At 33.5% G+C, this 25,677-nt stretch overlaps 1 protein-coding gene across 1 annotated transcript; it reads right to left on the bottom strand.

The window, feature by feature from the left end:
- Positions 1-6,672: 6,672 nt before the first annotated feature.
- Positions 6,673-10,902, bottom strand: LOC114180751 (primary amine oxidase-like). The gene is made up of 4 exons (XM_028067047.1): positions 9,375-10,902; positions 8,980-9,093; positions 8,015-8,562; positions 6,673-7,085 (listed from the first exon to the last, which is right to left on the bottom strand). Exons 1-4 carry the CDS (start codon positions 10,695-10,697, stop codon positions 6,875-6,877), a joined length of 2,196 nt encoding a protein of 731 aa, XP_027922848.1. The 5' UTR covers positions 10,698-10,902; the 3' UTR covers positions 6,673-6,874.
- Between the last annotated feature and the right edge of the window lie 14,775 nt (positions 10,903-25,677).

The raw sequence follows: 25,677 nt of genomic DNA, 5'->3' as shown, positions 1-25,677 counted from the left end.
ATTATTTTCTTGTTGGTTGGATCAAAGAATCTGTATGCCTTTGATTCATCACTGACTCCAAACAGAATGCAAGGTTTGCTCTTGTTGTCAAGCTTAGATCGATGCTGGTCTGGTGTGTGGACATAAGCTAGGCAACTAAACACACGGAAGTAGTCAACAAAGGGTTTTATTCCACTCCAAGCTTCCTCTGGAATATGATCTTGTACTGCATATGTAGGACTTCTATTCAAAATGTGTGCACACCATTTTGTAGCTTCTGGCCAAAAAATTTTTGGAACCTGTCTTCCAATCAGCATAGTACGAACCATATTCATGATGGTTCTGTTTTTCCTTTCAGCAACCCCATTCTGCTGGGGAGTGTAAGCAACCGTTAGTTGCCTCCTTATCCCTTGATTACTACAAAACTCCTCAAATTCTTTTAAGCAAAACTCTCCCCCTCTATCAGTTCTTAAGCAAATAATGCTTTCTCCAGCTTCTTTTTCAACTAAGGCCTTGAAGTTTTTGAACAAGGAAAACGTTTCAGACTTCTCATTTGAGAAGTATAGCCAAGTTTTCCTTGTTAGATCATCAATGAAGCTTAAAAAATATCTCTTATTGCTGCTAGAAGTTGGTTTGATTAGCCTACACAGATCTGCATGAACCAACAGCAGTTTCTTGGAGGCTCTCCATACTCCTTTTCTGGACATTGAATGTCTGTGTTGTTTTCCTCCCAAGCATTGTGTGCAAGCCTCTCGAGGAGCTGTGATCCGAGGTAATCCTATCACCATTTGTTTAGAGGCAAGAGTACTCAAGCCATCATAGCTTAAGTGTCCTAGCCCGTTGTGCCAAAGTTGAGAGTTACTTTCTGTATTCATCTGAAGACACATATTTGCTTCCATAGTTGCTATTAAGACAAACATCCTGCTAGCATTCATTGGGATTTCACATAGTACTCCTTTCTCAGTATCTGTAATGGTACAAGTGTTGCTTTGAATTCTGATGTGCAGCCCTTTTTCTGAAGTTGTCCTATGCTCAATAAGTTGTTTTTCAATTCAGGAACGTAATATACATGTGTAATAACATGCATCAAACCATTCACCTTCATTTTAATGATTCCTTTCCCCATTACAGTTATATGAGTGTCATTTCCCAGCTTTACTTTGCCTCTGAAACTTTCATCTAACTTTGAGAACCATCCTTTGTTACCACTCATGTGGTTGCTACATCCTGAGTCCAAGAACCACTCATCTTTTTTTCCTTCTACTAGGACCATTAGTAAGATTTCTTCCTCATATTCATCTTTATCCTCCATTTCTGCATAATTTATTTTCTTCTCCCACATTGGACAATCATATTGAAAATGTCCAAGTTTATGGCACTTGAAACATTCAACTTCATTCTTGTAAAATGTTTGTCTTCCTCTTCCTCTGCCTTGGAAGGCTCCTCTTCCTCTTCCTCTTCCATTCTTCTCTTCAAATACTGTTTGCATAACCTACTCTTCTTCCACTGAGCATGCCATTCGCTGCTTATGCACCAATAGGCTACTTTGTAATTCGTCTATAATCATGGTATTCATGTTGTTGGATTCCTCAATTGAACATACCACATAGTTGAATTTCGTAGTCATAGACCAAAGGATTTTTGTAGTGATGACACTCTCTTCCATACGTTCTCCCACTGCTTTCATACTTTTGGCTATCTTTAGAGTGCAGCCAAAGTATGACTTAACCGATTCTCCTTCCCTAATTTGCAGTGTCTCGAATTCCTTTCGTAAGGCATGCAGTTGCGCACGTTTCACCCTTGTAGAGCCTTGAAATTTTTGATTCATATACTCTTGTATATCCTTGGACGTATCATCATTTAGTATTGTGTCCAAAATCTCTCTATATATTGCTTGATAAAGATAATTCTTTATCTTCAAATCTTTCAGTTGTTGTTCCTCCAGTCGTTTAAGCTTTGCTTCTGATGCAGTTGCTTTGTCTCGGACAACATCAATGTCATGCTCGACCAAGTTCCAATACTCCTTGGAACACAAGAAATTCTCCATTAATTTGGCCCAATGGTCATAGTGACCATCAAATTTGGGAATGGCAGGTTGAACGTACTTGCTTATGACTGCCATTTCTAATAGCACTCACTATTTTCCCAAACCTCACCGGTGTATCACTCTTCCCAACCTAGTTCAGAAAACAAAGCTCTCTAGTGTTTCTTTCTCTCTCTCTCTCTCTCACAAGTAAGTTTTTGGTTCAGGCCTTGTGACGAAGCTCTTGATACCAAATTGTGAACGTAACTATGATAAGTAAAAGCTTTATGTATGCACTCTGAAACAGTTTTATCTATTTCATCAAATTACACTGTTTAAATAGAATGCAAAATAAAATAAAATAAATGCTCTCCCTCACTCTGCCGAAAATTAATGGGCAGTTTTCTAATAATAGGGTAGCTAATATTTAGCTCCCACAATCCCCTAAGATTCGGTCAGCATAAGACCGTTATTTAGAACAGAAATTTAAATAAAACATAACAAATCTGCAATTTTAAAACATAGAAAATATCTCCTAACAACAATAAGGTGTAAAATATAATCGTTTATAAACTTTATTTTGCTGCAAAAAGAAAAACCATTTTGTTTTGACAATAAAATTTCAAGTAAAAGCACAAAAATTATCTTCATCTCTATCATAATACAACTGCCACTTAAATTAGTTATCCTTTTAGAAAATTCTGATTTGAATATTCTCACACTCTAGTTAACTTATCATATAAAGAAACCCCTTTACAATAAAAGCTCAAAATCAAAAGTTTAATTACGAAGGGAAGATTAGAGTACCTTCCTCTGGTGCTAATTCTTAAGAGAGTAATCTTAGTTTGTGAAGTTTGATACTCAATGGCAAGAGAAACCCAGATATTGCCACATTTGGGAAACGATGAAGTTATAATTTTGAAAGATGGGAACAACACAACATCATGACCTTCTTTGTACAAAATTATCAAGGAAAATTGCATCATGACTTTCCTATATTTCATCCATCACCAGTAATATTTAAATCTTTACTAATTGTGATTATTTTTTATTTTAGATATTTGATCAAGGGAGTGTTCCTAATGAAGAAACAAATGATTCAAATGAAGATCGATAATTGAAGAATGTTATTAAACTTTCACTATTTTATTTTTATGAAGAAACAAAAATATTGTAATATTTCACTAGTTTGAACGTTTAAACTTTATTATTTACCTTTAACTTATAGACGATGTTCCTTGTTTTTATGAATATTACATCTAGTTATAAACAAATATAAAAATTTAATAATTTTTGCTTTAGGAATTATGTGCATTAAAAAAGTGTAACAAATAAAATTAAGGGGACTGGAAATATCAAGTAAAAACATCAATAAATGATGAATTGCATTGCAGGGGTTAAAAACCCACTGGGGATTTAAAACCACTTCAAACTAGAAAAATTTTGAAAATCCCTGAGAAGTACTAGGGGTTCCAAAATCGCAGGTAAGTAACGGGGTTCCAAAAACCGTCGATAGATAACGAGGGTTCCAGAACGCCGGTAAATAATCGAGGTTCCAAAAATCGTCAATAAATAATGTGGGGTTCCAAAAATCGCTAATAATCCGGTAGAAATGCTGGTTTTTTAAGGGAAAAAGCAAATTGCAAGAAACGCCTTTACCGAGGGTTAAAACCACCCAAATAACCCTGCTAAAATTATTTTTATTCATTTTATCATATTTACTTATGTTTATTACATGGGTTAGTCCACTGGTTATCTTGATTAGGGTAGAACCTTAATATATTTCATATGCTTATCAAAACATTCATTTCTTCATCAAATTCTTAAAAAAAGAAGCAAGATTGTTAAGACCAAATAGCAAAAAGTAATTTTGATATATGTACGACCTGGGAAAAATAAATAAATAAATAAATATTTATTTAATAAATACGAGGCGGGAATTCCTAAGTTAATTAATGTAGAGAGTTAAGACAAGAAATAATACTAGTTCAAGTGGTTGAGATTACTTGAATGAGTTGAGAGGACTCGGGTTTGAGTCCTGTGTATGTCATTATTGTTTTTATTTAATTGTTTTATTATTTTGCATGGATGTTTGACCATGGAGTGTGATAATATAATCATAGATGAGTATGAATTATCACGAAACATGAAATGGCATGTTGGTTTGTGTATTAACTTGGTAATTGGGTTGTAAGGGTTTGAACCTTGGTGAAAACAAAATATTTCCTTTTGCGTTTAGATTGTTTTAGCTGTGAGAAGAGATGTTCAGAAACCCTAGCTCTCATAGAGGGGAACTAGAAGGGTTGGGAAACCGTCAAGTAAATGACAATTGATGGTCATTTATCCCTTCCATTTAATTTTCATTTTTTAGTAATGTTAGTGAAATGCTTAGGTTAAGATTAAAGTAAAGAGGAAACAGTAAGATGCTGGTGGGGATTCATTTGTGGGCTGACAGAGGAATGATTTTCCAAGCACACACTTGAATTCAAAGAGAGCTAGTGCGTGTTCTAGTGTGGAGGCAAGGGTAGTGATCTTTTCGGAGCAAAAAGAAACTCTAGCAGAGCTTTGGTGCAATAAATCCAGGTTAGGGGAGCTGCACTGAGTTCTTTAAAATTTGATTATTTATATTACGTAATGTATGGATGCATGTGGGGTTTTGTTTTTGTCAAATTATCTGGGTTTCTTTCGTGTTTCTAGAATTTTCCAGAAACCGCCTGGCGGGCCTTCAAAGCCGTCAGGCGACTCATGAATAAAGTACTCAGTTTTTGGGTTTCTGTTAAGAACCGCCTGGCGGTGATGAACAGCCACCAGGCGGTTCGCATAGGGGGTGGTATATTTTCTCTGTTTTGTGGATTGCTGGGAATTTTAGGGACCCGTTGGGGTTTTTGTACTCCTTATAAATGTTTTGGTTGTATTAATTGTATGGAATGACTATGTGATGAATGCAATTGGGGGAATTGTTGGTTGGATAAGCATGTGGGTTAACTTTGGGGTCGGGAAGAATTAGAGATCATGATGCATGTTATAAAATTATGGTAATTGTTATGTTGTTTGTTTTAATCGAATTTGTAAGAAGGCTGGAACCATAATTGAATGACTTTTATGGGAAATTGCATGAATATGGACGATTATTTGGGGTTGGGGCTCGTCCAGTGCAGGAAAATCTGGGATATGCCCAACGATGCACCGCTTGGCAATACGTGAATTACCGCCAGGCGACGGAGCAGTGCATATGTGAATACTGGTTTTCTCAGCGTTGTGTGGAAGTTGGGTGGTTAGGGGTTCTATCGAGATTGTTTTTAAATGAGATTGACCTATTTGGCAGAAGGTATTGGGAAGGGGAAAAATGTATGACATGTGATTTCATATAGGTGCTAGACTTGGTTGAGCATGTGTACATTGGAATAGTTCCTGTTTTGGGAACTTTTTTTTATGTGCAAATTGTATTTTGGTTAGAAATCAATATGACATGCTTACTTAGTAAAAGAATATGTGTAATGGATTCTTGTTCAACATTTAAGTGATGGTATGATCTCAAGTTGTGAAATCATTATGTAAATGATTTTGTTGAAGTGTGTTTCAGTCATAATATTATGACTGGATGAGCATTTTTGGTGTCATGGACTGCATGCGTGGTGATTGGGTTCTTTGGAACATGTCCTAAAGTGCCAAAAACCAGTAGGAGTGAGGCTATTGGTGTGGCGCCTGGCGACATAGGGTAGGCCATCAGGCGATAGCAGCCAAGATAGTGACCATTGGAACGCGAGGTGTCTAGTGATCTGTGGTGCCCTCTATGTGTTCTGGAACGATGTTTCGCCTGGCGACGCTGGAGTTGTGCCAAGCGATTCTGCGTGCAGAGTTGGGTTGTGTTGGAGGATTTTTACACCACTTTGGATGAAGTCCTTGAGGAGATGACTTGCTGAGGGCCCATTTACGAGTTGTAGCTTGTAATGGGGAGTTAAACATGTGGCCATTCTAGGTTGGAGCCTGATGGTATTGGAATTCTGGTGTAAGTGTGCTAGTTGTGGCTAGTACGGATGGTTCACTTGATTGCTCTTCACAGTCGGAGCCGATGAGGATGGTAGTCTTGTGATGAATACAGATTATGGTCCGTATTGGGGAGCTCCACTCGATGTTACAGATTGTAATCCGTAACTGGATAATACCTGCATGTGATCTACAAGTGGTGGTCGGTAGATGGTTGAACCATGAGTTGGAGCTTGTGACAACAAGAGTCATCTTAAGGATATCATATAAGGGTGTAGAGTTAGGATGTGCACGGTGGTGGTTGTGGTTACTTGAGTTTGAGGATGGGAGTCCTCAAAGGGGTCGTTGGTTTAAACTTAATAATCGATATTTAAGTCTCATTGTATTGTTTATTTTTTCTATTAATCCTAACTCACCATATCTGTTTGTGTTTGGCGATGATCGTGTAACTTGTTACACAGAAGCAAATGGTGTTCCAGGTGAGGATATGGATGCACAGCGTTGGAAAGAAGGCTAGTGGAACATTGATTTAAAGACTTGTATTTTCTTTTATTTCGATTCCAGTATGATTATGAGATTTGAAATTTTAATATTTAAACTGGATTATAGTTTTGGATTTAAACGCTCGAAATAAAATTTTAAATTTTTCTCTGTTTTAAAAAAAAAAGTTTATTAACTGCTGATTAATTATAAATTTTCTATATTGATTTATTTAAACTAATAATATCGACCAGGATAATACAATATACATTTTGGATTCAAGTCACCTTCTAAAATTTTAAAAGTATAACATGATAGTCCAAATTTTGGGTGTCCTTACTAGTTATTTAAATATATGTTTGGGCACAATATTTTCTTGATGTATAAATAAAGCATGCATCTAGGTCAAGCTGATTTATGAGCCTGGCAAACAGGTAAATCTTCCTCAAAATTAGGAGGCACTCCAAGGATCGGATTTCTCTCAAAGAAATTAACAGGCTTCAAATCAAAACTTGATGACACAGTAGGCATTATAGGGTAGTCCTCTTGGCATGGTATGTGATGAAATCCTATTGTGTACCACAATACTATGTCCTTATTCTCAATTCCACGATCCCTGCATATTAAACATCAAACACTTTCACAAATCAATATGATGTCTTCACCACTAACATCAGACCCTAGATATAAAGTCACATTATAGGTAGTAGCAATTAAACTTGAAGTCAAAAAAGCTCAGAATTTGGTGAGTGAGCCCTTTGTCCAACCTAAGTTTGTTGAGTACACGACAGTTTCTTTTTCCTTTTATAGATCCATGACAGCACAAGACACGAAATAATAAATCAAATGTTGTTGTTCCTAAATTGTGTCTGGTTATATACCTCACAAACAATGATTTTAAATTGTTCTCCATTCTTATTTGCCAATATGTAATGAGAATGGCATCATGTAAAATATTTCTTTCATTTTCTCACCAACTCTTCTGGTATATCCAAATAAAAGACTAATTCCTCAAGAATACGCATATAAATTTAAGAGTCTAACCATTCTTTTCGGCACACTCTACACTCGGTAAAATTATTTGTCTCTCAATTTCTTGTTGTGGGAAGTCCACATCGACTACAGACAAGACTAATTCACAGTATGTATATAAATACAAACTTCACTTTACAAGTCGATTTTGTAAGATTGAGTGACTTACGATCGACTTCTTAGCACTTATGTAGTGATCCTATTTATCAATTGATGGATCTACATGGATTTCAACTATTTACCTCGGATTTCTAATTTAGTGGTCCTACTTCGAAAGTGAAGGATCAAAATGAATTTCAACTATTGGCCTCTCATTTCAAAGTCAGTGGTCCTGTTTTTTTAAGTGATGGATCTACATGAACTTCAACGGCTTATCTTCAATTTCCAATTTAGAGGTCCTATTTCTGAATTGATGGATTACATTAATTTGAACCAATCATAAAGTATATGTTGAGAAAGAGCAGTGTTGGAGCATGACATAAAAAAGGTAGAATCATGAAAAGAATGTTTGACCTGTTGGACCACACTTGAAGAGTATCATCTCCTTTGCTCTGATAAACGAATAAGCCACCGGCCCATTGCTCACTCTTGTTGTAAGGGGTGACCCATATTTGATTATTGGTAAAGGCTGCTCTTTTCTGTGGTGGGTCTTCTGGATCCAGCAAGCTACCTGCTGTGGCACCTGGAACCAATTTGTACCCAACAGGGTTCCCTACCCTTGTTTTCTTCAATGGATTCACCACATGAAACTCAGATGGCTCATACAGTTGAAGTCTAATTTGAGCATCTTTCTCTGTCTTTGCCACTTTTTTAACTGCTTTCAAATAACTCTTTCTGGGTGATTCTTCTGAACTCGTCTCTTGCTTCTTTAAGTTCACCTTAACAAATGAATTGTCTGACCCATCAACGTCCATGTCTAGGTGATATGTGATATAGTGATCATGGATTACACCAATAATGTTTTCGCTCAAAAGGGTTCCATAAAGATAGTCTTGGTAGGGAACTTTGTCCATGTTCTCATAGGTAGTTCCTTTCACCATCAAGATACCACTCAGTCCAACCTGCATCAGACAAATAAGACAAAAACCTTATCATCAATCAAGATAAGTTCATTCATCTCACCCCAAATCATCAATCTATAGTGCAACTTGTCAATTTTGCTATAATCCAACATATTGCGTAAGGGACACATTATTGAAAAAGGTGCGTTCAAGTGATCAATTAATGTTGCAAAGGTTTTCAGGAATCTTGGATTGCAGCCTCACTTGAAAAGATAAAGTATCACGTAACTTTATTAGTTTATTATACAGAAAGCTTTCATGGTGTTTGGATTGGAGCCATGCCTTTTTTTTTTGTATTATGTTAACGTATCACATCAAACGTTGATTAGTTTATTGTACACATGCCTGCAGAGTTTCTCGGGAGTATCAATGCTGAACAATAATACATACAAACTAAACTGAATTTCCATCTCTAACCTTTGATCTGATTAGCCCGTCGGTTTGAAACTCCCAATCCACGATGTAGTCATAGTTTGCCACTGCAGCTGCCATCCTCACAACTAGTGTCACCTTCGGCCTCACTTCAGTAACCTGCCACAATAGCCCAAATACAAAATAAATTTAAGAGATAAATCCATTGAACTATATGAAGAACAGGCCATAGTGATTCATGATCACTGAACATGCAACAAACTAGTGCTATGTGGGGGTTTGATTTTAACTCTGTTTTGAATGATGATTTGGTGCACATGTTGTCAAATTTTCACAGACGAACAAGCTACATATGGTAACTTTTGGCTTGAATCTGATGTTTCAAGACATCAAACGTAACACAAACTTTGGTTTAAGGTTGGTGTGAGAGAAAATCTTACCTTGAGGTCAGTGATGGGGCACTCAGCATGTCTCCAAGCAATGTCACCAGCATAACTCTCAAAGATGCAAATCATGTTGGGTTGGAGATAAGGTGTTCCATCAGAAGATGCAAACACACCATCCATGTAGTAAGCATTCCGAGGGCAATCATTCAAGGGGTCCAATGGCATTGCTTGCAACCCAAATCCATACTCACCAGCATCCATATATGTCTTAAAGTACCACCCTTCTGTGGGATCCATGTAAGGCACAAATAGCTCAGAGGTGAAACCTTTGTACATGACATTTCTCATCTTTGATGTGTCAGGGTCCCTCACCTTGACCTGTGAAATTATGGTCCCTGCTCTTGGGTCAGGTCTGAGGTGAAATTCCCAGTTTGCCCACTTCACCAAGTGCCCATCAACAGTAAAGCTTGGACCTTTAGGTTGCTCCAAGGATATTGGATTCAGCAGCCTCAACTCCCCATTCAGCTTCTGAACGGAGTAACGGTAATCAGTGTTGGCACCACTAGCCACAGGGATGTTTTGGCCATCATCTGAAATAGCCAGCACCTCTTTTCTATCTATGTCAACCAAGGCAGTGACACCCTCAATAGGTTTCATGTAGAAGTTCACAGTGCCTTCTTTGGAATAGCACTGCACCTTGATCAACCTTCTATTCTCCTCCACCGGTGTCCCATACCACCCTGAAGAGATTGGCAAGCAAGCCAGGTCTGCTAAATTCACACCGCGTTTGGTGATTGAACGGTTGAACTCGGTGCTCTTGAGGGGAACCTCCAGCACCCCCACCATTTCTTCCACAGTCATGGTGGGGTACCCCGAGGCTGAGCCAGTTTCGTGGCTTGTCACCTGGCTGATTTCGAGGTCCACAGTGAGCACATGAGAGACCCCCTTCAAAGCTGCAACCACGGAAGCTTTTCTTGGCAAGGGTGGATCACCCTTTTTCCATTTGAGGACTAGTTTTTTGTCTGGTTCTTCAAGGACCACAGAGTTTAGAGTGTAGCTGGATGATGACTTGAAGAGAGGGTGAGAAGAGAGGATGGTTCTGACCCTGTTGAACTCTTGGATTGTTAGAGGGTCAAGAGGGTGTTGAGGGATTTCTGACCGGTGGTCGTGAGTGGAAAGTGATGGATTCTTGATTTCCTTAGGCCGTGCTGAGGAATAGAAGCGGTTCTTTGAGGTGCACCATCCAGAGTAAAGGTTGCAGTTCAGAACCTCCTTGTTGGAAGATGATGATGATGGAAGGTGAAGCCAGCTAAGAAGTGAAATTATTGCCACGCCAGTTGAAAGAACCAGGAAGCGCCACAAGTTCTTGGCCTCCATGGATACACAGATATCACTGGTGTTGTTGAGAGAGTTTGTGTACTCTTGTTGTTGAAGTACACACTCTCTATCTTGACAAAGCTTCACGTGAGTATGGTCACGGTGGAAGTTGAAAATTGGAGGAATCTCTCTATAACAACTTAGTTTTTTTGCAAATTAAAATAAACCAGGATTCTGATTCAGACACTTGCTATCTAGTCATGCTGACACTGCACAGAAACAACCAACCACTTGCGATAAAAAAATGGATAAAAGAATCTTATGCAGAGAGAGACTTTAGCAGTTTAACAGTCACAATTTTGTTTCTTACTACAAGAGTAACAGTACACAGATAAATTATGCTATATCACAATGGTTGGGTTGGTATTACTTCGGTTTATTTCACAAAATCTGAAATCATCTCACTACACTGACACGATTTCGATTAAACTTAAAGAAAAATATGTAACAAATTCAAATCGTATCAAAACTTCAAAATTGTACCAGTTTTGTAATTTCGTGGTCAAAATTGTATGGTGATTTTACCACAACAACTCTATCTTGCAAAAGGGTCATTCAAAGATAAGGTGCTTCAACGTGTAAAACCAAGATCTCTATAACTTGGGGTTACTTACTATCTCTATTCTTCTGCTGCTGCTGCTACATGAAAAATTTCAGCAGTAACCAATGTTAACCCACCATAGTCCTATTTCTGTCTTATTGCAGAGCAGATTTTGTCCACTTCGTTAGGATACTGAGAATCATTATTTATACACTGTCCTCTCTCAATTTAGTTGCATTTAAAATGGTAGACTTATCAGAAATGATGCAGTTACTTTAATAGTATAATAATATCAGCGTATTCATTAAGAACCAAAGACTAATTAAAAACTATTTATAAAAACTTGTATCTTAATACAGTTACATATCTTTTGAGTATTCGAATCCTCAAATTTAGAAATGGATATTATAATATCAGCTGGCTTAAAGGGTAAGAATTTATAAACACCTGTTTTTGAATGATAAAATCTTAATAGAAGCGAGAAAATATCTGAAATAAATGGTATGAGATGGATGGTTAGGTATGTTGTAGAGTTTTGTGTTGATAGTGATATGGTTTGAAGGACCACGCATGAAAGTGAGGATTGAAAATATATGGTACTTAGGCATTTCCATGGCGTTTTTATTAGCAAGACGACATGAGATAAGTTAGGTGTCCGCGCACCAAATATCAGAATGCGCAACTTCAAGCCATATAAAGCCGTATAGTAGCTGTCTTTCTACTTGCTTTAGCTTACGTCATTATGCGCAATTTTAAAACCCTCACTTCTTTTGTTTTCTATAAAACATCATTCTTTCCTTTGTTTTCTTTCAAATATCGTAGAGTAAGTCATGCTTAATCTAATTCAACTCTACAAAATTTACTTGAAAGATAATCTTTGCACCATGTAAATTTGTCTTTATTTTTAAATGATATGAGATGTATAAAATATTTCATGGTTAGATTGGACTCTCAACCATGTGTCTAAAAAGTAGGACCGGACATAATTTACTAAACTATACTAAACTACTGTTAATTATACTATATTAAACTAAAAAATATTAAATTATTTATAATAATAATTGAAATAGATGGGTGTATCTTGATTTTTCATTAACTTTTATGTTAACTGTTTATGAGCTTACCATTTCTGTTTGTGTTTGGCGATGATCGTGTAATGCGTTACACGGGAGCAGATGATGTTGCAGGTGGTGTTAGTGAGGCATAGCATCAGAGAGAGGATTAGCTGGGAAAAGCTTTTACTGGAGTTTTATTATTATTGTTTTTATGAACTTTGTAAACAGTGTTTTACTGATTTGTGAATTTGGATACTATATTGGAGTTTCATAAATTATGGATTTTTGGATAACTTTCGATTAATAAATGTTTTAAAATTTCTTGTGTTTTTGGGAAGCGAAGTATAATAAATGAGGTTTTCATCATATTTCTTAATTTTATTACTTAAATTAGTTATATCCGACCGGGATGTTACATTTGGTATCAGAACAATGATTTTCAAATGATTTTTTTGGCCTTGGGGAGTAAGCTAGTCGTGTTTCGGTTGTGAAACCTTATAGGAATGGATTTGCAGTCTATCAATCATACTATTGATTGCAAATTGCGTAGAGTTGTGAAACTGGAAGCATTAAGAACAGAAAATATCTTGGTAAAGTGATAAGGGTGCACACTCATGACGATATCTGAGATAGTATCATTTCTTAATTTTAAAGGTTTTGGTAAAAGAGAGAGAAGTTATAGTTTGAGTTTCTTTTCTATACCTTTTCTTGTTATGTTTGCACTTCTGTGGTATGTGTTTTTTATTTATGGTGGCAAAGGAATGCAGATTCAAGGTCAAACTTGATCTGTTTGCCTTGCAGGGGTTAGAGTAGGCCTTTGAGGTAATCTCTTGACCGAAGATACGAATATGCAGAAGGTTGTGTATCAGTGTACAAGTGAAGTTAAGTTGTGGATTGTAGGCGAAAAGCACTAGAGGAGTTTAGAAAAATCGCGTTAAACTGAGGGCAAGAATATGTTCTTGGAATGAATAACGCAAGTTTTGCGAGAGGAATCAGATTCAAAGGTTAGAATAATGAGAGGTGTTCGGTGCATGCTTGTGCAGCAAAGTTGAGAAGTCAAATTAGTACTACACCCTAACATGGGTCCGAGGTCGGAGTGGAAAGTAGTGAAACGTATGAGGCTAAGGCTAAACTAAGAGCGTAGAGACAAGGAAGTGAGAATCTCAAGCGGAAGGTAAAGTTGAGGCAGAACTCGAAAGAATAGGACAACCAGGCAATGTTCTAAGAAAGGGGGGAAACCGGGAAACCAATCACGTGGTAGGAATACCGTATGTCAAGGTTTTATGTTGGTCAACCTCCATGAGAGGCAGTTAAATCTTCTCGGCAATAACCACAATTTAAATCAGGAGTAGAATGGATGTCCTAACTAAGTGGCTCACAAGAGAGAAAGGTTTGACTTGGGACATGAGATGAACGATTTCAAGTATCGAAAGAAGAAGTACTTCGTTAAGATGTTCTTTTGGGAATGAGGCAGTTGGTAACGTCATGGTACAAGGGAGGATGAAAGGAAAAGAGAAAAGTCTTATGTAGCAAAAGGAGTGTCTCTACTAATTGGTGTTGGATCGGTTAAAGTAAATAATTAAAAGGATACAAGATCGAAAAGTGGTGTTTGGGGTATACGTTTTGGTTTTAATCGAGATCATATACTCCTTGGTATTGCCATAATGAGAATTGGATTCTGGTTGTCTGCAAGAGGGAGTTGGTAGTGAGATGTTGTTTACTCTACAGTTACGGCTAAGTGCGGAATACTTGGGTTTGGTGGTGTCTCGAGATGATCGAAGAATTCATACTCAAGGTTAATTAGAATTGACTCTTTTGTGAGAATGGGACATCAAAACAAGAGTGGATAGGTTATTTTCCAATCTCATGTTGGAACGGTGTGCTACTCAACAAGGTAGTGTTCGATGATCCAAAGAGATAAATCGACGACGGTGTATCAATTGTAGATGGATCAGAAAGGTGAGGACAGAATGTCGTGTGAACTAGAGTTACTTAGCAAAGACCAGAGAAGAATAGATGTAGAGCATCTCGATGGTGGAAGAGTCCTAGACTCTTTTTCAAGTATATGCTAGAATTTCACTTTGGAGTGGTGAAGTTCCTTATCGCATTAGTACCTGAGGAAGAGCTGGTGTCAATAATTTCTAATCGGATGGTGTCGCGGGGAATGGGAAGAAAGAGAAGCAGAGGAATAGATACTGAAGAATTGATGACAAGGACTTAGTGTAAACACTATAATGATTGCAAGTTTTAGTGTAAACACGTGATGATATGAGCAGGGAGGTTCATATCCTATTGCTCTCGTGTGGGGATACGAGAGAGATAGGTTCGTATGTTTCGTACTCACACTTGAGAGATGCTACGTGCGGGGAGGTACATAGCTGGTGGATCACGTGTGTTGGACTACGGACGGGTAGGTCCGTAGAGTAGGACTACGAGCGGGGAGGTTCGTAGAGCAGGACTACGAGCGGGTAGGTTTGTGTGAGCATCATAAACCCTGAATCCGAGGCTAACTATTTGTGTGTTATGAAGGTTGAAAAGCTTTGGGGATTAAGGTCTTGGACAAGAATTAACTAGAATAAAATATATGGGTGTATCTTGATTTTTCATTAACTTTTATGTTAACTGTTTATGAGTTCACCCTTTCTGCTTGTGTTTGGCGATGATCGTGTAATGTGTTACACGGGAGCAGATGATGTTGCAGGTGGTGCTAGTGAGGCATAGCATCGGAGAGAGGGTTAGCTGGGAAAAGCTTTTACTGGATTTTTATTATTATTGTTTTTATGAACTTTGTAAGTAGTGTTTTACTGATTTGTGAATTTGGATACTATATTGGAGTTTCATAAATTATGAATTTTTGGATAACTTTCGATTAATAAATGTTTTAAAATTTCCCGCGTTTTTGGAAAGCGAAGAATAATAAATGAGGTTTTCATCATATTTCTTAAATTAGTAATATCCGATCGGAATATTACAGAGGCAAATACAAATAAGATTGCTATAAATGATACAACTTATCATTATGAAAGGGCAAGAGCAAGGACTTTGTATTTGAGAAGAAATTTCATCATCTCGTCTTTGCTACGCAAAAGCCAAATTTTGCACTGATGGAGAATGGGATTTTGAGCACCAATTGGTGTCTGGTTTTATTCAAAAATATGTGCAATGTTTATAATCACATTGCTAATGAGACATGTGTTATAACTTTGTGGAAGAAGATCGAGTTCTTGTATGTTTCTCTGTCAGGCAATGATAAATTGTATTTATTGATTTTGAGGTACATAAAGAGTTCTTCAATTTCATATCTAAATGAGTTCCATGGGTTCTTAGATCAACTATCGGAAATGGATATCAATTTTGATGAAGTTATAAGACTATGGATATTGAAAACTCTACTCCACTCTTGAGAGAGATAGTTCATATTTCAATCATAAACTTAACTTTTAATGACATGTTTCTTTCCAAACGGAAAATAGTGGTTCTCTTAATGAAGATGTGACTTCTCTATCATGTTGCCAAGGTCTCCTGACAAGAAGATGACTTGCGTCTATTGGTGTTATGTTACAAGGCACCTTACCCCCTTCTAGTTACTTATTAAAAACCTCACTAAAGCTTGTTTATTTATGGATTAAAATATATATTTTGTCCATATTTTAGTTGTTTTTATTCAATTTGGTCCTCATTTTAATTTTGTGTTCAATTAGAGACTCATTTACGTCAAATTTTGGTCAACTTGGTCCTTTCTACTAACGGTATTTAAATAGTTAACGTTTTTGAACAATAGATGCCACATGTGTTAGCTCTTGGTTTTTCCAATTTTTTTTAAAATTTTTTTACATCTTTTTAATTTTAAAAAAATTGTTCACGTGTCAAGTCATAATTGTGCCATGTGTCAATGTCAGTGCCACGTGTCAGTTTGTGGTTGTGTAATTTTTTTGTTTAATTTAGTCCCTATATTTGTTATTTTTATTCAATTTAGTCCCATATTCGTAATTTTGGTTCATTTTCGTTCCAATTTTGGTTAAAAATGAATCAATTTTGTCCCTTTCAAATTGACACCAAATTTAATATCTTTTATAGAAATTATACTAATATTTTTTTAAAAATTGACCTTTTTATTAATTATTTTGAAATTCAAGTATAAATTATTAAATTTAATTATAAATTGAATAAAATTCTTATATTTAATTCTTAAATAAAATACAATTATTTAAAATATTATAAGAATGTATATAAATATTAAAAACAAATTCTAATATTTATATTCTAAAATACTAATACTTTTAAAATTAAAATTTAAAAATATTTCAAATATTAGAAATATTTTAGAAATAACTAATATTTATAAAATTAACATTTAAATATAAAACATTTTAGATTTTAATTTAATATCTAAAATGCAATAAAAATGTTAATTATTTTAGATTTAAATGTCAATTTAATTTTACAAATGTTATTATATATTTTTAAGACGTTTAATAATTATATTTTAGTAACATTTTAAATAATTATATTTGATTTAACCATTGAATCTTAAGAATTATATTAAATTTATAATTAAATATAATAATTTATAATTGAATTTCAAAAATAACTAATAATAATGTCAAATTTATATATATATATATATATATATATATATAATATAAAAAAAAATTGGTCACAACTTAAAAGGAAAAATTTGTTCCATTTTAACAAAAATTGGGACTAAATTAAACAAAAATAACGAATATAGGGACTAAATTGAACAAAAATAATGAATGTTGAGATTAAATTGAACAAAAATAAATAATACAACCACAAATTGACACGTGGCACTAACATTGACATATTGTGACTTGACACCTGGACAATTTTTTTAAAATTAAAAAAATCAGGAGCCAACACGTGACATGTACGGTTAAAAAACGTTAACTATTTAAACACCGTTAGTAAAAATGACCAAATTGACTAAAATTTGCTGAAAATAAGACCTAATTTAACACAAAACAAAACTTATGATCAAATTAAATAAAAATAACAAAAATAAGGACCACGTATATATTTAAGCCTTTGTTTATTAATATATTTATTTCTCCCTTTTCACTAAGTCATTGCAGCATATATGACATGGCATGGGACACAGCGGTTAAGCCTAACTTCTCCATTAGCCTGTTGCTAGCCACATTAGTATAACTATCCCGATAGTGATAACTGAGTAAAGACTTTTGTTAACTAGACACCTTATTTGAAAGATGTTTTCTTTTTGAGAGTCCTCAAAATCTTTTTGGTCATGTCCTCATAAGTGTCTAGTTATCAAGAGGTCACCTTTTGATGCCTCACAATTATCTTCAAAAGGAACTTGTGAATAAGAAGAATAACAATGAGATGTTTATCATGTGAAGAAAATGGAGAAAAGGGTTAAGAAGAGTGCTCGAATTCAACCTCTCCTCCTTCTAATAATACCACAACTCTGATAATGGTGATTATTAGCAAATATTAACATCATTGTTTTATTACTAAGTATAATATTCAATTTGAGATAAGGCAAAAGGTTAGAGAGAAGAAATGAGACATTATAATCCTATATATGTGTATCTGATTATGATTGGACAACTGATAAAAAAAAAATTCCTACCAAATGATATTTCATATCTTATTATGCTTATTAATGTTTTTTATTTATTTAGTAAGTCCAAGAAATTTCACTAATCAAGAGAAAAACTCCATCATAATAATAAATGAGAATGAAATTAAAGACATGGTTGGAAAAGTGAAGAATGAGATGAGGATAAGTTACAAGAGAATGTAATTACAGAAAGAAAATGAACTAAGTGACATTTTGAAATCATATAATTTTAAATTTTATATGAATAATTTAAATATTTTCCGCAAGTGGAAGAAAGTATGGGGTACTAAAAGAAAAAACCTATAAAGCATACACTAGACCAGAGTGTTACACCCTAACAGATTTCTAATTGCACCTCCTTCTTATTAGCCTGGGCTCCAAAAATTAGACAACACCTATTTTTACTAGTCATAGCTACACTTTTGAGGGTTTCTTCCTGCACCCCCAATATTTCTTCTGCACCTCCAAAGATTCATACTCTTCCATTTATGCCTTTGAAAAATTAAATAAATAAATAATTAATTAATTAGGTAGACGTAATAATTAAACAATTATGAAGTGACAGAGCTAGTTGGCTGTCTGAATTAATTGACAGTAATGTTTTATATGTACCCTTACACCCCCTCTTCTTTCATTTTCACTTCCATTGTAAAAGAAGAACTTTGGTTGCTGGCTGAAGTGTGAATTTTGCAGTTCAGGCCATGTCCTGTCCCCTGCACCCCCTCTTGTCCTAGCCATGTCTGTAATTAAAAAATTTAAAAACATATTAAAATTCAAACTAATTAAAAATAAAATTATTCAAACAATATAATTAATTAAAATTATCCAAACTTATAAATAATAACAATTATAATTTTTCAAAATAATAATTAATTTTAATTATTATTATTCAAAATTATAATTTATTATTATTCAAAATTATAATTAATTATAAATAAAATTAATCAATATTTTAATTAATTAAATTAAACTAATATTAAAATAAAATTGTTCAAAAATAAAATTATTTAAAATTATATTTACTCAGCAATAGAATTAATTAAAATTAAAATTATTCAAAATTGTAAGTAATTAAAATTCTAATTATTCTAAATTATAATTAATTAAAATTATAATTGATTAAAATTATAATTAAGTAAAATTATAATTAATTAATATCAAAAGTTATATACATTAAGTACAAAAAAAAATACAACGTGCTTACAGAAGTCACCACGTGCTTACGAAAGTCGACTTCCGATGATAATTTTTGCACATATACGGAAGTCCACTTCCGGGCACAACATGGAAGTCACGTCTCCTTCGAAAGTCACTAAATCACTCATATCTTCTTACGGTAGTCACTTCCACTTACGGAAGTCATTTTCAACTACAGAAGTCAACAAATACAATCACGAAAGTCTGTTTTAATTACGGAAGTCGACTTTCGGTATTGATGGCTTACGAAAGTCGACTTCTGTAAGTGTCATTTTCATGTTATTCATGGTGATCTACGGAAGTCCACTTCCGAAACTTGTTTTTGTCTATGGAAGTCCACTTCCGTCCTTTTATGGCTTACGAAATTCGACTTCCGATATTAAATCACTTGCAGAAGTCGACTTCTGATTTGTGGTTTATGTTTTTCACTTCACATATCTATGCTCCAATAAAACAAATGTTTATACTTATAAATGCAGCAAAAATGGCAGCAACAATACAAAAAATTTAAAATTATAAAGGAAGGGATATGATTACCTGTTAATGTAGAGGAATGGCAAAGGGAAGAGGAAGAGCAGAGCAAAAAACAAAGAGGAGGAGTGTGCCTTGAGGGGCGACCTTAGGGTGTGTTCACTTGAAGGGATGGATATAGGGGAGAGTATAAAGATGGATTTGTGTAGATTTAGATAGATGAATTTTTGTGTTTTCTTTGAGTGGATTTAGAGAGTAAAGTGAGTAGATTTGAAGATAAGTTTTATAAAAGTTAGTGAGAGATTTGATTGATGTGATAGATAAAATTAATTGTAAAAATAGATAAAATTAAGAAATTACCAAAATATCCTTAATAAAAAATAATTTTGTAATTTAATATTATAAAAATAATTATAATTAATTAATACAAATTAAATAAAATATTTAAATAATATGAAATCTTAAAATAAAAAAATTAAATATATTTATATATATTATTAGTTATTATATATAAATATATCAATTATTATATTTTAAATAATATTTTAATTATTAATGATTATTATATTATTAATTATATATATATATATATAATAAATAATAATAATAAATAATATATATATATATATATAATAATTGTAAACCCCTTTTCCCAGTTTATGATTCACTGGGCCTGGCCTTTTTGTAGGCCCAAGGCCAGCCCCACAGTAGGACCCCAATACCCCACTCAGTCTTCTCATTGTCTCTTGTCCCCTTTTCAGAAACAGTTTTTCTCCCATCTCTCTCTAAGAAAGTAGGAGCTCTGCTAGGGCAAAATATGTTTCCCCCTAAAGTGAATCGAACCACTTCCTTGTAAGTACAGATCGAAACTCAAACTCATTCATGGTCCCTTTTTCTTGTTCTAAGTTGGTATTATTTGGGTTCTGCTCCTAAATCTCGTCCCATGTTTTATCCGCAATGTTTACAGTTCCGTTTTTAGCTGCTTCGTCCCCTCTCTGGGTGCTCTTTTCCCTTCAGCTCCATTTACTTAAGGTAAGGGAAGCTAGGTTTTCAAGATTTAGGTTATTATTTCATGTTTATGTTCTGCTCCATGTTGTGGGTGCTTGAATGGTGTTTAAATCGTGTGCAAATGATTGGTTTACATGCTGGATGTTGCTTTGTGTTGTTTTCTGCCTTGCATGCGTGGAACAGTGGGGGGAATTGATATTCTCGCCCAGGCGAGCTCGTCTCGCCTAGGCGAGAATGCCAGAAGCTCGCTCAGGGTTTTGCCTCGAGCACTCGCCCAGGCGAGTGGTTGCGTTTTGAGCGACAGGTCAGCTCGCTCAGGCGAGACAGCCTCGCCTGAGCGAGAGATCGTGAAATCTTCCAGAACCCACTGTGAGGCTCGCCTAAGCGAGAGCCCGTCGCCTGAGCGAGACAATTTCTCTCGTCTGGGCGAGGACTCCTAGCCTGAGCAAGGCTGCCACAGCAGGTTGCTTTAACTCTGTTTTCTCTCTGGTTTGATGGGTGATTTGTGTGATTTATTTGTTTTCTCTTCTCAAAACCTAAAGCATGTGAGTATATATGGTTGTTTGATTCCTATGAACTAAAACTTGGTTGGTTGGTTGAGAACTTGCATGAGAATTGGATGTTTTGAGATAAAGGTGGTGGATGTGGTATGAAACATGAATTTGGTGTGTGATAGGCGTAATTCCATGAGTCTCGTGGAGAGACCTCATGGTGGTGTGTAGTGTATATGTTAAGATATGGATTCAAGTAAGGACCGCATCTCAAAGCTCTAATGGGTCAGTGAGTCTCAGGTAGAGCACACTGACCCAAGTGGTGAGAGTGGCGGGAGGCCCTAGTCTCTGGCAGGATAATGGCCTTAGACGCTTAAAGGCTAACATTGTGTGTGGTAGGGTGAAACCCATTGGCAATGGCTCTGCAGAGCAGTAGAAGCCACCATGAGTGCAAGCGTCCAGTGAATCCGATCTTAGTATATGTATCCGGATAATTGAGTCATAGTGTCCTGCTTGTTTGCTATAACATGATTCTCTATGCCTACTGTGTTGCATGCTAAGGAATGTTTAAGTGCTTGTCCGTTATACCATGATAAGATTTAAATTGCACTAGCTTACCCTTTCATTTCGTGTATGTTATTTCTTGTGTTCTTTCTCTTTTGCAATGATCACCCTATTTGTGGGAGCAGATGGGAAGAATGTGGGAGGTAGGCCTGATGGTGGCAGCAGCGCGGTCTAGTGGGATGTGTATGTGACTCTCAGGAGTGGTTCTGTGGTCTTAGTGCCTATTGTAATTCCTTGCTCTGGGAGCATCTCTTTTGCAAAACTGTTAAATGTTTAGTTTCTGTTATGTCCATGGCATTGTAGTGTGCCTAAGTTTCCTTTAAAAGTACTCTATTGGATTACTGTAATAGTGGATTTCTTTCGCGTACTGTTCATCAGATTGCTCTTGTATTTCTATGATTATGTGATGTTTTTATTTAGTAGATTTGATCTATTTAAATGGGATGTCACAATAATTAATAAAATAATAATATATTATAATTAATAATTAAAATAAACATATATTTATATAAGATTTAAAGAGGGTATAAATGTAAAATAATGTGTTATCTTCTTAAATCTTTGCAAAATGAAGTGATGAATTTTCAGAACAATCTCGCAAATCCATCCGTGCTTTTCTTTTCAAATCGTATCATGAGAACATAAATTTTTTTTAAATCCATCTTCACAAATCATTCTCTACAGGATAATACATGTAAACGAACAAGCCCTTAGAGAGTGAGGAAAGTGAGGCAAAGGAGGATTTGAGGGGTGAGGTGAGGAGGGGGCTAGGTTTAGATTAAAAGAGAGTGAGGAGTAGTTTTCATTAAATAAGAGAAAAAAACGAGAGAAGTGGCTGATTTAAAATTTTAAAATGGTCAAAGGACAATTTTGAATTTTAAGAAAAATTTAGAGGTGCAGAAAAAATATTGGGGTGCAGAAACAAAACCCCACACTTTTTTGGACATATAATACACATTTTATAATATGATTATAAATTAATTACGAAGTGTTATGATAGGAAAACATGATATTTTCTATATTATGGTACTAAGAAAAGGAATGTAGAGATGTAAAAAGAAAATTTCTTTTTTTTTTACTATAAGTCTCCTTCTGTTAGTGTCTACAAGTTTTAAAAAGACGCACTAGTGATATTTTACTATTCTAATTATTTTATGCACAATTTTCTTTATTAATAGCAAACTTGAAATTATTTAGTAGTGAAAAAAAATGGTTACAACTATAATAGTAATAATAAAATAAAATCATAAAAAATATGATAAATAAAATCAAAGAATTAAAATGCATGAATGATAACTCAAAATATTAAATGAATAAAGCAAATCTTTTCCTTCTATTTCTGTTTCTAAGAAATATGTTTTTTAAGTAATAAAACTTTTGCAAATCTGTTAGTGAAATACGTAATGTTTCAGTTTCATCACATGATTTTATCTAAATATTACATACCGCGACAATTGTAAAGAAAAAACACTATTATAACAATAGTTTAAGTTAAGAAATAAAAATAAATATTTTTTAAAAACAAACAATTAATTTAATTAGTACCCATTAAATTTACTAGTTTAAATAAAATAAGCTTTAAGATTAAAAAACATGTATAACTTTTAAAAAATAAACAGAAGCACTAAAGTTTTTAACGAAAAATTAATTTAAAATATAAAATTATAACTACACTCTAATATATTTTTATTTACAAAATCACAAATTTTATTTATATATTGAAATTTATAAAGTTATTTTTGATGTGACTTTACGTTCATTAACTAGCTTAATTATAGGATGATTTAATAAAGATATCTTAAGTCCACCACCATATCTTGTGATGGTTACATCTACTGTATGGCCTTTATTAATTTCAACTTACAAAGTCACATCTAATTAATACCCGGACGAGTTACATTTAATTGAGAAATAAAAATAAAATTGTGGAAAAATAAATTAATTAATGATTACTATTTCATAACAGGCTATGTTTTCTAAAATATAAATTTATCATTTGTTGTGGTACTTCCTTTGTATTTTGTATTTTATTTTAATTTTTAATAAATTTTATATAATAATAAATTATTGATGGGTAATATTTTAGGAGTAAATATAAATGTTAAAATTCATAATAATATTTAACATAATTATATTAAAAAATTAATTAATTATTTTAGTAATTTTTAATATTTAAATGCTTTTATCATTTTCAAGATTTGTCTACTATATTAAATTTAGATTAAATAGGATAATCAACTTAAAATTAAAATATGTTTATGTCAAAAAATTTATATTAAACTCATTTATATATTTTAATAATGTGTGAAATACATTTTTTAAAATAGAATCAACATATTAATTTTTAGATTAAAATACTCTGTTAGTCCACGTTTATGTTTTAAAATCTCAAATACGTCCTAAAATATTTTTTTATCTCAAATAGGTTCATATTTTTTAAAATACGTAACAATTAGGTTCATTCCGTTAGAATAGTATTAACGGGTTAAGGATGTGTCATGTGTCAGTTCCTTATTTTTTTGAAATTTTTTTTTGAAAATTATTTATATCATATGTCATGTCAGTATTGTGTAACGTGTCAAGTCAGTAAGATGACACATTTGGTCAATATAATTGTTATTTTGATTCAATTTCAGTCTATACCTTTTTAAAACTTTTTCAATTTTATCGACTCCAAATTAAGACCAAATATAACTTTTATATAAATTTAACTTTGATCGACATGTATTATTTTGTTATTATATTTTATTTTATTTATTTTCACATTTTCTTTTCCTTCTTCTTCTCCCTTATTCATCTTCACTCTGCACTTATTTATCTTCACCCTGCACCTCCATTCATGGGCTTTCTTTTGAACATTTCGAATTCAACAACTCATAATGAAATCGCTCCCAACGTCCCATGGTAATGGCAACTGTGAGATTTGGGGTTCTCTTCAACTTGGGTGTGCATGTGTTTTGGTTTTAGGAAGAAACTAAAGTACCATCTTGGGTTCTTCTTTTTTGTCATCATTTTGGTTTTCACTCTGATTTCTTAAAACCTTGCAGGAAACTTATTTGTGGGTTTGTGAGAAGAAGAAGAGCCTACAAATTCATGGAAGAGAATGAGCAAAGTTGAAGCAGATGAATAATCAAAATGGATAAAACAATCAAAATTACACATCTAATTTCTTGTCATCTAAATCCAAATGTTATGATATTTTAATTCAGTCCACACATATCACAAAAAAAAAAAAAAGCTAGTATTGTTAACTCGATAAATGTATTGTTTAGTAGATATGTCTGTTCGCACCTTTTAATTTTCAAAAAATTTAAATTACATCAATAATAAATATATAATTAATTTTTCAAAATAATTGTTAAATATAAAATTCATAAAAATAATATATGTACAATTTTTTTAAAAAAATAATAAAAAAAGGTTTTCAGAATAATGATTAAAAATAAATTATTTATAAAATAATTAATTTTTAAAATAATTAATAATAAAATTGATATTATGAAATGTGGACATAAAAGAAAAAATTATATTTATATATCGTTATAAATTACTAAAGTATAAAAATGGATTTTATATAATTTTTTAAAGATGCATTTCAATTTTACTAGTAAGTTAAGAATTAAAACATTCTTAACTTTTATTTTTAATATTTATACTAGAACATAGAGTTTTACGTACACACAAGTTGATTTAGTTCGTAAATTTTTTTATTTATTGTTTCATGTAAAAAAGTAAAACATAAAAGCAAGCTCATCTTAGATATCTAATGTATATGTTTGATTAATATGATATTCATTACTAATATAGATTTAAAATAAACAGTTCAATTTAGCAAAAAAAAAATATTAAGTTAAATGTATAACTATAACTTAATAAATTAATTAAAGTAGAAAGTAAACAAAATTAAAAAGTTATAAATTACGTACGATTGGAAAGCTATTTCATTTAGTTTTGAATGTTTAATTAGCTTAAAAAAATTTATTAGTGATTGTTAAAAAGAAATATCAATAAATTAAAATCACTTCTTGAAGCTTTTCAGAATAAAAAT

This window comes from Vigna unguiculata, chromosome 1, assembly GCF_004118075.2.
Source record: "Vigna unguiculata cultivar IT97K-499-35 chromosome 1, ASM411807v1, whole genome shotgun sequence".
NCBI classification, from domain to species: domain Eukaryota; kingdom Viridiplantae; phylum Streptophyta; class Magnoliopsida; order Fabales; family Fabaceae; genus Vigna; species Vigna unguiculata.
Note: the sequence above shows the minus strand (reverse complement) of the source record. Positions and strands in the feature narration are given on the sequence as shown.